The following is a 13946-nucleotide window of genomic DNA, read 5'->3' on the forward strand; positions in this document are numbered from 1 at the left end:
CATCACCTTCACCATCACCACTATCATCATCGTCGTCCAGTTGCAAAGTATTCACCTCAAGTATGTTGTGTCTCCGGCTCTCTGTGGCTGCTATGGGCTTGTAATGGGCTAATAAATTTAAAGCCATAGACCACTTTTTAAAGCTTCTAGTCTTTTTGGGGAGATAAATTGGATAACATGGCATGGTTTCAGAAGGCAAGCAAACCTTGAGTTCTCATATATTTTCCAAGTACGAAAGAGCTGAAGGTGCTGTATGTGCCACTCAAAACTCTTTCTCTTCCAGGACTGCGAGGCCTGATGCTGTCAGTCATGCTGGCCTCCCTCATGAGCTCCCTGACATCCATCTTCAACAGCGCCAGCACCCTCTTCACCATGGACATCTACACCAAGGTCCGCAAGAGAGCATCTGAGAAAGAGCTCATGATTGCCGGAAGGTAAATGCGGCTTCCCCCATGCCACAAAAGCTTGAATGATTGGAGAGGTTCCATCTGTGTTACCCCTCAAGCTAGGGAAGGTTGGCAGATACCTGGGTAGAATGGGAATAATTTCTGTGGCTGGTTATATTTGTCGTTTGGTGGCATTTAACTTTATTTATTCTTTTATTCTTTTTAAATGTTTTATTTCCATTCATGTTTGGGAAACAGCTGCTATTTGGTTACATGAGTAAGTTCTTCAGTGGTGATTTGTGAGATTTTGGTGCACCCATCACTTGAGCATTATGCACTGAACCCAATTTGTAATCTTTTATCCCTCACCCCCTTCCCACCCTTTTCCCGAGTCCCCAAAGTCCATTGTATCATTCTTATGCCTTTGCAACCTCATAGCTTAGCTCCCACTTGTAAGTGAGAACATATGATGCTTGGTTTTCCATTCCTGAGTTGCCTCACTTAGAATAAGTCTTCGGTTTCATCCAGGTTGCTGCGAATGCCATTAATTCGTTCCTTTTAATGGCTGAGTAGTATTCCATCGTATGTATATATACACCATAATTTCTTTATCTACTTGTTGATTGATGGGCATTTGAGCTGGTTCCATATTTTTGCAGTTGTGAATTGTGCTGCTATAAACATGCATGTGCAAGCATCTTTTGTCTATAATACCTTCTTTTCCTCTGGGTAGATCCCCAGTAGTGGGATTGCTGGATCCAATGGTAGTTCTACTTTCAGTTCTTTAAGGAATGTCCATACTGTTTTCCATAGTGGTTGTATTAGTTTACATTCCCACCAACAGTGTAAAAGTGGTCTTTTCACCACATCCACACCAACATCTATTATTTTTTGATTTTTAAATTACAGTCATTCTTGAAGGAGTAAGGTGATTATTTTTTCCTTGCTAATTTGTTTGAATTCTTTTGTAGATTCTAGATGTTAGTCCTTTGTTGGAAGTATAGATTGTGAAGATTTTCTTCCACTCTGTGGGTTGTCTGTTTACTTTGCTGACTGTTCCTTTTGCTGTGCAGAAGCTCTTTAGTTAAGTCCCACCTATTTATCTTTGTTTTTGTTGCATTTGTCTTTGGGTTCTTGGTCATGAAGTCTTTGCCTAAACCAATGCCTAGCAGGGTTTTTTCTGACGTTATCTTCTAGAATTTTTATAGTGTCAGGTCTTAGATTTAAGCCCTTGAATTATCTTGAGTTGATTTCTGTATAAGGTGAGAGATGAGTATACAGTTTTATTCTCCTGTATGTGGCTTGCCAATTATCCCAGCACTATTTGTTGAATAGGGTGTCCTTTCCCCACTTTATATTTTTGTTCGGTTTGTCAAAGATTAGTTGGCTCTAAGTATTTGGGTTTATTTCTGGGTTCTCTATTCTGTTTCACTGGTCTCTGTGCCTATTTTTATATCGGTACCATGCTGTTTTGGTGGCTCTGGCCTTATAGTATAGTTTGAAGTCAGGTAATGTGATGCCTCCAGATTTGTTCTTTTTGCTTAGTCTTGCTTTGGCTATGCAGGCTCTTTTTTGGTCCCATGAGAATGTATTGTTTTTTCTAGTTCTATGAAGAATGATGGTGGTATTTTGATGCGAATTACATTGAATTTGTAGACTGCTTTTGGCAGTATGGTCATTTTCACAACATTGGTTCTACCCATCCATGAACATGGGATGTGTTTCCATTTGTTTGTGTCATCTGTGATTTCTTTTAGCAGTGCTTTGTAGTTTTCCTTGTAGACGTCTTTCACCTCCTTGGTTAGGTATATTCCTAAGTCTTTTTTTCTTTTTCTGTCTTTTTTTTTTTTTTTTTTGCAGCTATTGTAAAAGGGGTTGAGTTCTTGATTTGATTCTCTGCTTGGTCAGTGTTGACGTGTAGCAGAGCTACTGATTTGTGTACATTAATTTTGTGTCCTGAAACTTTGCTGAATTCATTTATCAGTTCTATAAGCATTTTGGAGGAGTCTTTAGGGTTTTCTAAGTATATGATTGTTCATCAGCAAACATTGACAGTTTGACTTCACCTTTACTGATTTGGATACTGTTCATTTCTTTCTTTTGTCTGATTGCTCTGGCTAGGACTTCCAGTACTATGTTGAATACAAGTGGGTAAGAGTGGGCATCCTTGTCTTGTTCCAGTTCTCAGAGGGAATGTTTTCAACTTTTCCCTTTTTGGTATTACGTTGGCTGTGGGTCTGTCATAGATGGCTTTATTACATTGAAGTATGTCCCCTGTATGCCGATTTTGCTGAGAATTTTAATCATAAAGGGATGCTGGATTTTGTCAAATGCTTTTTCTGTCTGTTGAGATGATTATGTGATTTTTGTTTTTACTTCTGTTTATGTGATGTATCACATTTATTGACTTGCATATGTTAAACCATCCCTGCATCCCTGGTATGAAACACACTTGATCATGGTGGATTATCTTTTTGATATGTTGTGAGATTCAGTTAGCTAGTATTTTGTTAAGGATTTTTGCATCTATGTTCATCAGGAATATTGGTTTGTAGTTGTCTTTTTTTGTTATGTCCTTTCCTGGTTTTGGTATTAGGATGATACTGGCTTCATAGAATGATTTAGGGAGGATTCCCTCTTTCTCTATCTTGTGGAATGTTGTCAATAGGATTGGTACCAATTTTTCTTTGAATGTCTGGTAGAATTCAGCTGTGCATCTGTCTGGTTCTGGACTTTTTTTTTGTTGGTAATTTTAAAATTACCATTTCAACTTTGCTGCTTGCTAATGGTCTGTTCAGGGTATCTAATTCCTCCTGATTTAAGGTAGGAGGGTTGTAGCTCTCCAGGAATTTATCCACCTCCTCTAGGTTTTCTGGTTTATGCACATAAAGGTATTTATAGTAGCCTTGAATTATGTTTTGTATTTCTGTGGTGTCAGTTGTAATATCTTCTGTTTCATTTCTAATTGCGCTTATTTGGATTTTCTCTCTTCTTTTCTTGGTTAATCTTGCTAATGTTCTATCAATTTTACTTATCTTTTCAAAGAACCAACTTTTTGTTTCATTTACCTTTTGTATTTTTTTTTTGTTTCACTTTTTTAGTTCTGCCCTAATCTTGGTTATTTCCTTTCTTCTGCTGGGCTTGGGTTTGGTTTGTTCTTATTCCTCTAGTTCCTTGAGGTGTGACCTTAGATTGTCTATTGTGCTCTTTTAGACTTCGTGACGTAGGCATTTAGGGCTATGAACTTTCCTCTTAGCACCACCTTTGCTGTATCCCAGAGGTTTTGATAGGTTGTATCACTATTACCATTCAGTTCAAAAAATTCTAAAATTTCCATCTTGATTTCATTGTTGACCCAGTGATCATTCAGGAGCAGGTTATTTAATTTCCATGTATTTGCATGGTTTTGAAGGTTCCCTTTGAAGTTGATTTCCAGTTTTATTCCACTGTGGTCTGAGAGAGTACTTGATATAATTTCAATTTTCTTAAATTTGTTTAGACTTGTTTTGTGGCCTATCATACGGTCTACCTTGGAGAATGTTCCATGCACTGATGAATAGAATGTATATTCTGTGGTTGATGGGTAGAATGTTCTGTAGATATCTGTTAAGTCCATTTGTTCCAGGGTGTAGTTTAAATCCATTGTTCCTTTGTTGACGTTCTGTCTTGATGACCTGTCTCGTGCTGTCAGTGGAGTATTGAAGTCCTCCACTATTATTGTGTTGCTTTCTATCTTATTTCTTAGGCCTAGTAGTAATTGTTTTATACATTTGGGAGGTCCAGTGTTAGGTGGACATATATTTAGGATTGTGACATTTTCCTGTTGGACAAGGCCTTTTATCATTATATGATGTTCTTCTTTGTCTTTTTTTTAACTGCTGTTGCTTTAAAGTTTCTTTAACAAAGACAACAAAAGTTGTCTTTTTCCACCCTTTTACCTTAAGTTTATGTGAGTCCTTACGTGTTAGATAAGTTTCTTGAAGGCAGCAGATACTTGCTTGATAAATTCTTATCCATTCTGCAATTCCATATCCTCTAACATTAGTATTGAGATGTGAGGTACTATTCCATTCATCGTGCTATCTGTTGAAATACTTCTCCTGTGATCTGGACCTTCAGGTTCCCCAGTGAGGGTCTGTGTTTTGGGGCAATGATCCCCCCTATCCCACGTTCACAGTTTGGGCTCTCACAGTATTTGGGCTGTCTTCTGGGTCCTGCAGGAAAAATCTGCTTCCTTCAGAGGGTCTGTGGATCCTCTTGGCTTTCCTGGTATATTCCTGCAGTAGTTCCTGGAGCAAAAGTTCATGATGTGAGTCTCTGCATGCTGCTCTGTCCATCTGAGTGGGAGCTACAGTTTAGTCCTGCCTATCTGCCAGTTTTTCTAGATCCTCCAGTGGCAATTTAACTTTAAATTGGAGATCATTGAACAATGCCCCTCGGGAGTTGGAAGGGACATAAGAGACAATTTACCCCTCAGGCTGTCATTTGGGTTGAGGCTCATCCTGCCTAAATCCAAACTGTCCGGACAGTGGCGGAGACAGGACTGGAATCTGCAGCCACTGAGCCCTTGTCCAAAGCTCTTTATACTGCCACACACTGTCTTCCTCAGCCTCTCACACTGCAGCTCTCCACACTGGCTGTCTTTGAGGCCCACATGCCTCTGATTCCTCCACCCCTTGATGCAACATTTTGCAGAACCATTGTGAAGGCTCAATTGTGCTTGTGAACATACTCTGTAAAGCCTAAAACACCAAGTGCTGTGCACATTTCTTGTTGTCAGATGGGCTAATAGATGCAATGGGGTCCTGAAAGCATTGAAGTATCAACACCTGTGTCAGGTGTGCTCATTATCATGATTATCCATGGAGCAAATGCTCTGGACAGGATCAACAGGAGCCTTGCTTGTTCTTCTATGGGGCTAAGGCAGGTCAACCTCCTTAGGGCAGGTGGACCAAGTTCCTGGGATGTCAGCCAAGGGAAAGTTTGCCAGTGAGTGCAGGAGGGATATGGGCTGCTACCTCATAGGTCTCATTTTCAAGATTGGAATGAAGGAAGAAAAGCAAACATGGTGGGCGACTTTCAATTGACAAGATACCTGGCACCCAAAGGAGATCTGACTGTGCCAGAGGATCTTTACTCTGAGCCATAGAAAGTAGCACTGTTACCTTGATTTTTCCTTAGAAAGGCACTTACTGACTTTTCCAGTTATTTATGTGGATCAAATGCAAGATGCTAAAGAAAATATTTTGTTGCCTTGTGTAGGGATGAATCCCATGGCACTGAGACTATGTTGGGGCTCACATTTTTGTGTATCCTATAACTACTGCCCTGGGGCTTGTCCCAGTTCTGGATGAGCTCACAGGAATGTGAAACCATTCCAAACTCTGCTGTGGGGACTGTAAGATCACCCAGGGGCTCAGATAAGGGAGTGATGAGTATGGCATGCGTGGTTGGGAAAGGCTCCCAGGGAAGGCAGAACCTGAGCTGAGTCCGTAATAGTTGGTGGGATACGGAAAAGAGGGAGAGTTGAAAGGCATTTCAGAGGGAGAAATGTGTGAGTGAAAGCATTGCCTTGTGGAGGTCAGTTTAAGTTGCAGGTAAGTGAGAGACAGAATCACAGTCATCTTTCTCATTCTGTCAAGAGCACGAGTAAGAAGAGCTTGCAAGGACATCTCCAGTCTTTTCAGGACTTGAAGTGAAACTCAGCAGGAGGAGAGGTGGAAATACCTGGTAGTGTTTCTTCCTATCTAGACCATTCCTTTATAAAATTATCTTGCCTAATGTTTTTATTGATAACTTCATTATTGTGAAGAAGACAAAAGGGAAGGAGAAGGAGGAGAAGAATAAGATAATAATAATAGTTTTTACTATTTATCGAGTGCCTGCTATTTGCAAGGTTTTACTCTCACTTAGTTAACTATCACTTAGATTAGTTTTGCTATCACTAATTCTTTTTTTATCAGAATTTAAAACTTCTGTTTATCAAAGACACCATTAATCAAATGAAAAGGGGGAAAATATTTGTTAAACATGTATCTAACAAAGGATTTATATCCAGAATGCGTAAGCAGCTCAATAATAAAATAACCAAATTAAGAAATAGCCAAAAGACTAACAAAGCACATTAAAAAGTATTCAGTGCCATCACTAGGCATCAGGGAAATGGAGATCAAAACCATACACACCAGAGTGACTAAAATTTAAAAGACTGATATCAAATGTTGGTGAGGGTGTGAATCAAACAGAATTCTTATACATAGCTGCTAGCAATGCAAAACAGTACTGGCACTTTGAAAATCAGTCAGGCAGTTTCTCATCAAGTTGGATGTCCATCTACCCTATAATCCAGCAGTATCGCTCCTTGATATTTACACAAAAGAATGAAAAAATATGTTTGTAAAAACACATGAATGTTCTTGCTTAAGTGTACTGCTGTAGATCTTAGTTTGTATTGTACACATGATCATATATGGCCTTGTATTGAGGTCATTGGTGGTATGTCATGTGACTCCCACAGAATATTCAGTGCATGTGTATTTGTGTCACTACTACTATCACTAATTCTTATTACCACCTTGCAAGGTCAGTGCTATTCCCAGTTACAGATGAAGAACTTGAGACTCAGAGAGGTTAAGAAATGTCTCCTATGTCACACAGAAATAATAAGAATTTGAATCTAGGACTATCAGGCTCCAAAATTCATACCTTGTTCCTCTCAAAAGAGATTGTCTTATGGTGGTGAGTGGGCCTAGGCTACTATTGAAAGTCAAGTGTGTTTCACTAATTCATAGGTATGAATGACTTTCCTATAGGCAAAAAAAGCTTCAAGCATACATTTTCTAATTATTTTTTTCTTGCTGTGGTCATATTTGCTGCTGGTAGTGGTGGTGGTGGTGGTGGTAGTGTGTGTATGTACGTATGTATACATATAATACATGGCAATATCTACTCATGTAGAGCTACTCATTGACACTTTGTTGTGGGGGCTTTAATTTCAGGTTGTTTATCCTGGTGCTGATCGGCATCAGCATCGCCTGGGTTGCCCATTGTGCAGTCAGCACAAAGTGGGCAACTCTTCGATTACATGCAGTCCATCACCAGTTACCTGGGACCACCCATTGCAGCTGTCTTCCTGCTTGCTATTTTCTGGAAGAGAGTCAATGAGCCAGTAGGTATCACCTGGGCATGTCCAGAAAAGTCATGCTGGCAAAGAAGTTTCCATGTGGGTTTGCATATTCTCTGTGGGAGGGAGTCTTATTTCCCAGAGATCTTGAACAGACACAGATGTGCTATTGAGGGTTTGTAGGGAAAGCCTCCAGGGGTCATGGGGCTCTCTGTTAGAGTGAGCTCCTCGGGAGTTGGTATGGGGGTCCACATTCTCTCTGTCTCCTCTGTCCAAAATTAGATTTTCTTAATTTTTTTTTTTTTTTTTTTTTGAGATGGAGTCTCGCTCTGTCACCCAGGCTGGAGTGCAGTGGCGCGATCTCGGCTCACTGCAAGCTCCGCCTCCTGGGTTCACGCCATTCTCCTGCCTCAGCCTCCCGAGTAGCTGGGACTACAGGCGCCCGCCACCTCGCCCGGCTAGTTTTTTGTATTCTTTTGAGTAGAAACGGGGTTTCACCGTGTTAGCCATGATGGTCTCGATCTCCTGACCTCATGATCCGCCCGTCTCGGCCTCCCACAGTGCTGGGATTACAGGCTTGAGCCACTGCGCCCGGCCCAATTTTTTTTTTTAATAGAGGTGAGGACTCACTGTGTTGCCCAGGCTGGTCTTGAACTCCTGAGTTCAAGTGATCCTCCCACCTCGGCCTCCCGAAATACTAGGATTACAAGCCAAGATTAGATTTTCTATCTGATCTTGGTGATTTTGACCTGACTGCATGGCACTCCCTAGGAATTCTGTAGCCCCTAGGTGAGCGAGAGAAAGTCCTAGCACAACATACCTCCAGCACTCTACTGTGAACTCGGCTTTCCAGCCAGCACCTCTCAGGGCTCAGTGAAGACAAAGTCCCTGGCACACAAGCAGTTTATACATACAACAAAGTGCGTAACAAGTAAGGGATACAATACAGCACATAATATGAGCAGGAAGGGATTTAGGAAAGACTTATCAGCAGGGGCTGAAACTGTCAGGGAAGGCTCCTTGGAGCAGCGGGAGCTGGAAGAATTTGAAGTTGGAGAGGGAAGACATAACATTCAAGTCAGAGAATAGTACTGTCCAGACCTTCAGGCAGAAGTAGGATAGGAGTGAGGGTGAAGGACTTGTATGGAATCTCACCTGGCTCAAGGGGAGTTTGTGAATGTGAAAGATGAAAGTGTGGCTGGAAAGGTAGGTCAGGGCTTTCATTAACAGTGACCCCTTTGGTGGAATCTTTAGGTTTTTTGTAAATATGAGATCATATTGTATGTAAATGAGGCCAATTTGACTTCTTCTTTTCCAATTTGGCTGCCCTTTTTCTCTTGCCTAATTGTTCTTGTCTAGGGCTTGCAGTACTATGTTGAATAAAAGTGGTGTGAAAGGGTATCATTTTTTTTCTCCAGATCTTAGAGGAAAGGCTTTCAATTTTTCCCTGTTCAGTCTGATGTTAGCTGAGAGTCTGTCATATATAGCTTATAATCTTTATTGTTTTTGAGGTTTGTTACTTTCTGTACCTAATTTGTTGAGTTTGTGTTATGAAAAAAATTTGAATTTTTAAACATTTATTTCGTGGCAAATTTATTGATTTTTTTTGAGACAGGAATCTCACTGTGTTGCCAAGGCTAGTCTCAAACTCCTGAGCTCAAGTGATTCTTCTGCCTCAGCCTCCCAAAGTAGCTAGGACTATAGGCACCACCCTGTGCCCAGCTGAGAAATATTTTTTTTGAGTGGCATAGCCTATGGGGGATGAATAGGGAACATATTTTTTCTTTTTCCTTATTTATTTCTTCATCTAGAAGTCACTTCCAGATGCCAGCATAGGGTGAGGCACTAGCAACACAAAGTGAATGAAAACCTGCTTTCTTCCCTGGGCAACCCCCCAGATCACACTGGGAGACAGAGAAACTATTGTGATTCCATGGCAGTGGGGTTGGTGCTGGCCTGGATCTGTGTCCACAGTGCTGTGGCAACAGGGTGCACAGGGTCCACCCACCCTGTGTAAGCTGTTTCTTTTTTTTTCTTTTTTTTCTTTCTTTTTTTTTTTTTGAGACGGAGTCTCGCTCTGTCGCCCAGGCTGGAGTGCAGTGGCCGGATCTCAGCTCACTGCAAGCTCCACCTTCCCGGGTTTACGCCATTCTCCTGCCTCAGCCTCCCGAGTAGCTGGGGACTACAGGCGGCCCGCCACCTCGCCCGGCTAGTTTTTGTATTTTTTAGTAGAGACGGGGTTTCACCGTGTTAGCCAGGATGATCTCGATCTCTGACCTCGTGATCGCCCGTCTCGGCCTCCCAAAGTGCTGGGATTACAGGCTTGAGCACCGCGCCCGGCCCTGTGTAGCTTTTTCTATTTAAGCTAGAACGAGGTTACCAGGAAGAGAAGAGCCCATATTCTCCCAGACAGAATGAGCTGTACAAAGACCTGGAGACAAAAGCACATGTCATGCCATGTGTGGAGGATAGCTGATAATTTCATACACTTAGAATAGAAAGTGTAGGGATACCAATGGCTAGCAAAGGGGCTGACCAGCACCTGATAAAACTGTGAAAGCTCTTTTGGGCCACCCTTCTAAGAGCACATTCTACTTTGTCACTGGCCTGCCAGAGTCAAACCTAGTCCTTTAGGTGAGGACTTACCTAACGGAAATATAGAAAGGAAAAAAGGAAAGAGGGAAGGAAGGAAAGAGTAAAAAAAAAAAAAAAAAAAAAAACCCTGAAAAATCATCCCCTCATGTTTCTGGTCTCTTAAAATCTTCCATATTCTAATATACAAACCCAAAATTTAACGTAAAAACACCGTATAATTTTATGTTCTCAAACTAAAAATAGTTCATAAAATAAACTATAAAGAGGGCTAAAAAAGTAAGTGTTATTTATATTTTGATGGAAGTTTCTTTCTCCTTCATCTTTCAAAGAACCAGTTTCTCTTCCCACGTCTTTGTGAAATACAAATTACCTCACAAGTAATTACTTTTCATCTGAGTATGCCTAAATCTGGAGATTGGTGTTGATAGTAGCTGCAGGTGGAGAGGCTCAAATTATTTTTCAAATTAAAGGGAATTTTTGGAATCAAGCCTGTAGGTTGACATTCTATTCTGGTTATTAGACACTTTACCCCATTATGTTATGGCTCCTTGTTTAATGATCGAGGTGAAATCATGTTGCTGAAACATGATAGACAGACACACTGAAGGTCTTGCATAGCACTCCTAGCCATATTCTGAACTTCAGTGTTCTGGGTTCAGACAGCCTGGAGCTACCACTTCTCCTACCTCTATTCCTTTGCCTCTGCCTATGCCTCCCTGAAGAATGTTAGAAAGGCTATCTGTGTTTTGTGTTCAGCATGAGTTGACCCAGGGTTTTCTTTCACAGGGAGCCTTCTGGGGACTGATCCTAGGATTTCTGGTTGGGATTTCACGTATGATTACTGAGTTTGCTTATGGAACCGGGAGCTGCGTAGAGCCCAGCAACTGTCCCACGATTATCTGTGGGGTGCACTACTTGTACTTTGCCATTATCCTCTTTGCCATTTCTGTCATCACCATCGTGGTCATCTCCCTCCTCACCAAACCCATTCCGGACGTGCATGTGAGTAACCATTTAGGGGATCTGTCCTTGTTTCATGTTCATACTGCAGTGTTCTTTAATTTTTAAAAATCTTTTAATCATTATGGGTACATAATAGTTGGATGTAATTATGGGGTACATGCAATGTTTTGATACAGATACCCAGATTTGATCAAATCTGGGTAATTGGGGTGTCCATTGCCTCAAGCATTTATCATTTCTTGTGTTAGGAACATTCCAATTCCACTCTTAGTTATTTTAAAATGTAGAATATGGTGGCTCCTGCCTGTAATCCCAGCACTTTGGGAGGCCAAGGTGGGAGGATCGCTTGAGTCCAGGAGTTTGAGACCACCCTGACAACATAGTGAGACTCTGCCTTTCAATTGTATGCATATGATAAATTAAGTATAGCTACCCTATTGTGCTACCAACTACTAGATCTTCATTCATTCTAACAATTTCTGCACCCATTAACCATCTCCATTCTGTCCTCCATCCACTGCTACCCTTCCTGGTCTCTGGTAACCATCAATCTACTCTCTATCTCCATGAGTTCGGCTTTTAAACTCCCATATATGAGTGAGAACATGAGAAATTTGCCTTTCTATGCCTGGCTTATTTTACTTAACATAATGGCCTCCAGTTCCATCCATATTGTTGCAAATACAGGATCTCATTCTTTTTATGGTGCAATAAAACTCTATTGTATTTTTACATTTTCTTTATCCATTAATTTGTCAATGGATACTTAGATTGATTCCATATCTTGGCTATTGTGAATAGTGCTGTAGTAAATATAGGAGTACAGGTATCTTTGATATACTGGTTTACTTTCTTTTGGATATATATCTAGTAGTAGAATTGCTGGATCATATGGTGGCTCTATTTTTAGTTTTTTGAGGAACTTCCATAGTGTTCTTCATTGTGGCTGTACTAATTTACATTCTCACCAACAGTGTTTGAGGGTTCCCCTTTTCCCCCAACCTCATCAGCATTCATTATTGCCTTTTGATAAAAGCCATTTTAAATGGGGTGAGATGATACCTCATTATAGTTTGATTTGCACTTCTGATGATTAGTGATGTTGACATGCCACAACATGCTTGGTTGGCCTCAGCAAAATTATACATCTTACATTCACATTCACATGATTTGCCACTGGTTTCATGTGGAAGGATACATGCCAGGAAACATGGTGTGCCAGCAGGCTGATATCAAGCCCATGTCTTTAGTTGGAGTCCTCACAGTACACCCTTTATTCCAGGACTTATTCTCTGAAACCTGCTCCCCAAGTGACGGCTCAGGTGCACAAGATCACATGGGTGGTACAGGGCTACCTGGCTTAGAAGCCTATATTTTAAATAGAAACTGGTATTTCTTTTGACAGTCCTGTGGTCAAAGCTTTCAAAGGTCCCAGCAAAGCACATACCTAGTTACAAAAATCAGTCTACTCAGGGATATCCATAATATAGTTTGCCTCTTGATTTTTTTCCAAATTAATCCACCAAAAATTGACCATAGGATGTAAAACATTTCTAACAACATCAAAGTCTAATTGATTCAAGACTTCAAAAGTTGCAATTACTCTTCTTTAACTCTAGATGCCCCCATTGGTTTAGAATTCATTCATGCTCCCAATTTAGATAAAGATGACCAATTATGAGCCATTTTTATTAGTAGTCCGGTAACCCAACACAGATTTCCAGGTTTCCAAGGGAACAGAGCCAGAAAGTTAACCCAAGGTCATATTTATTCCTAGAGAAATCAGAAGGATTTTGTTAATCCTTTCCTTTACTCATGCATGCCCATACAAGTGCCTGTGGAATCCCTAAGAGACCTTCAACTTCATTGCCAAATTTTTAAGAGCTGTGACAAACCTAATGTTAAACAAAGGCTGCTTTTATAGTGGCAGAACTGCATCACATCTATTGGCTGGACCTGTCACATGCTTTCTTTGTGTGGTATCAACTGCTTCCTCATGTCTCAAGTCTTTGAAAGTATCATACCCCAAACACATTTCTAGTTCATGCCCTAGACAAGTTCATGCTCTAGATGAAGTTTTTGGTTCATGCTCTTAACTATGTCAATAAAAACTGTGCCTTCAGCTCTGCTGTATTCTATTAAGGCTCATGATTCTAGATTCTCATCCACATAATGTGACATAGTGCAAAAATCTAAACTTACACTCCTAACCTGGAGAAATGGCTTCTTACTGCCAGTGCTAAAAGGAACAAATTTTATCACACACATAAAAGAGTTCATTCAACAAGCATTTCTATATGAGGCAGTCTTTTGGCTCTGAATATGCAAATATCATACAGGCTAGTGTATACATGTATATTACTTTCATCTAAGTTACCAATGTTTTTAGAGATAATGTTATGGATGGAATGTTGTGTATGTTCTTCTTAGTACTGGGAGGCCACATTCCCTTCCCTTCCTTGATGTACATCTCTTTGCCACCCCCCAACTTCTTGTCCCAAGATGCTATTTGGACTTTCTGTTGACCTGTTCTGCCTTCTCTGCAGCTCTACCGTCTGTGTTGGAGCCTGCGCAACAGCAAAGAGGAGCGTATTGACCTGGATGCAGAAGAGAACATCCAAGAAGTCCCTAAGGAGACCATTGAAATAGGTGATTTATGACCCAGAGCAGATCCTAAACCATAAAAATTACTCCTACAGCAACAAGACAACTTTACTGAAGCCCTTCCCTAAATGACTTAACAGAGCTCAGATGTCCCCCCTCCAGGGCAGTGAGGAGCAAGGTGGGGATGAGATGGATAAGTGGGTTTGAGGAAGTTAACTCTGAGTTCAAGGGGAGGAAAGGGTACAGAATCATTCAAGCTCCCTGACCCCTCATAT

General features: G+C 40.8%; 1 protein-coding gene across 1 annotated transcript in view; it reads left to right on the forward strand.

Annotated features, from left to right (window-relative positions):
• Positions 1–13946, forward strand: part of LOC115892829 (sodium/glucose cotransporter 1-like) — a 30599-nt gene that overhangs the window by 11029 nt on the left and 5624 nt on the right. Inside the window, 5 exon segments of the mRNA XM_030915298.1 lie at positions 284–434; positions 7385–7427; positions 7429–7554; positions 10891–11106; positions 13614–13716. Coding sequence (XP_030771158.1) covers positions 284–434; positions 7385–7427; positions 7429–7554; positions 10891–11106; positions 13614–13716 — 639 coding nt within the window.

Source organism: Rhinopithecus roxellana, chromosome 13 (genome assembly GCF_007565055.1).
Source record: "Rhinopithecus roxellana isolate Shanxi Qingling chromosome 13, ASM756505v1, whole genome shotgun sequence".
Classification (NCBI taxonomy): Eukaryota; Metazoa; Chordata; class Mammalia; order Primates; family Cercopithecidae; genus Rhinopithecus; species Rhinopithecus roxellana.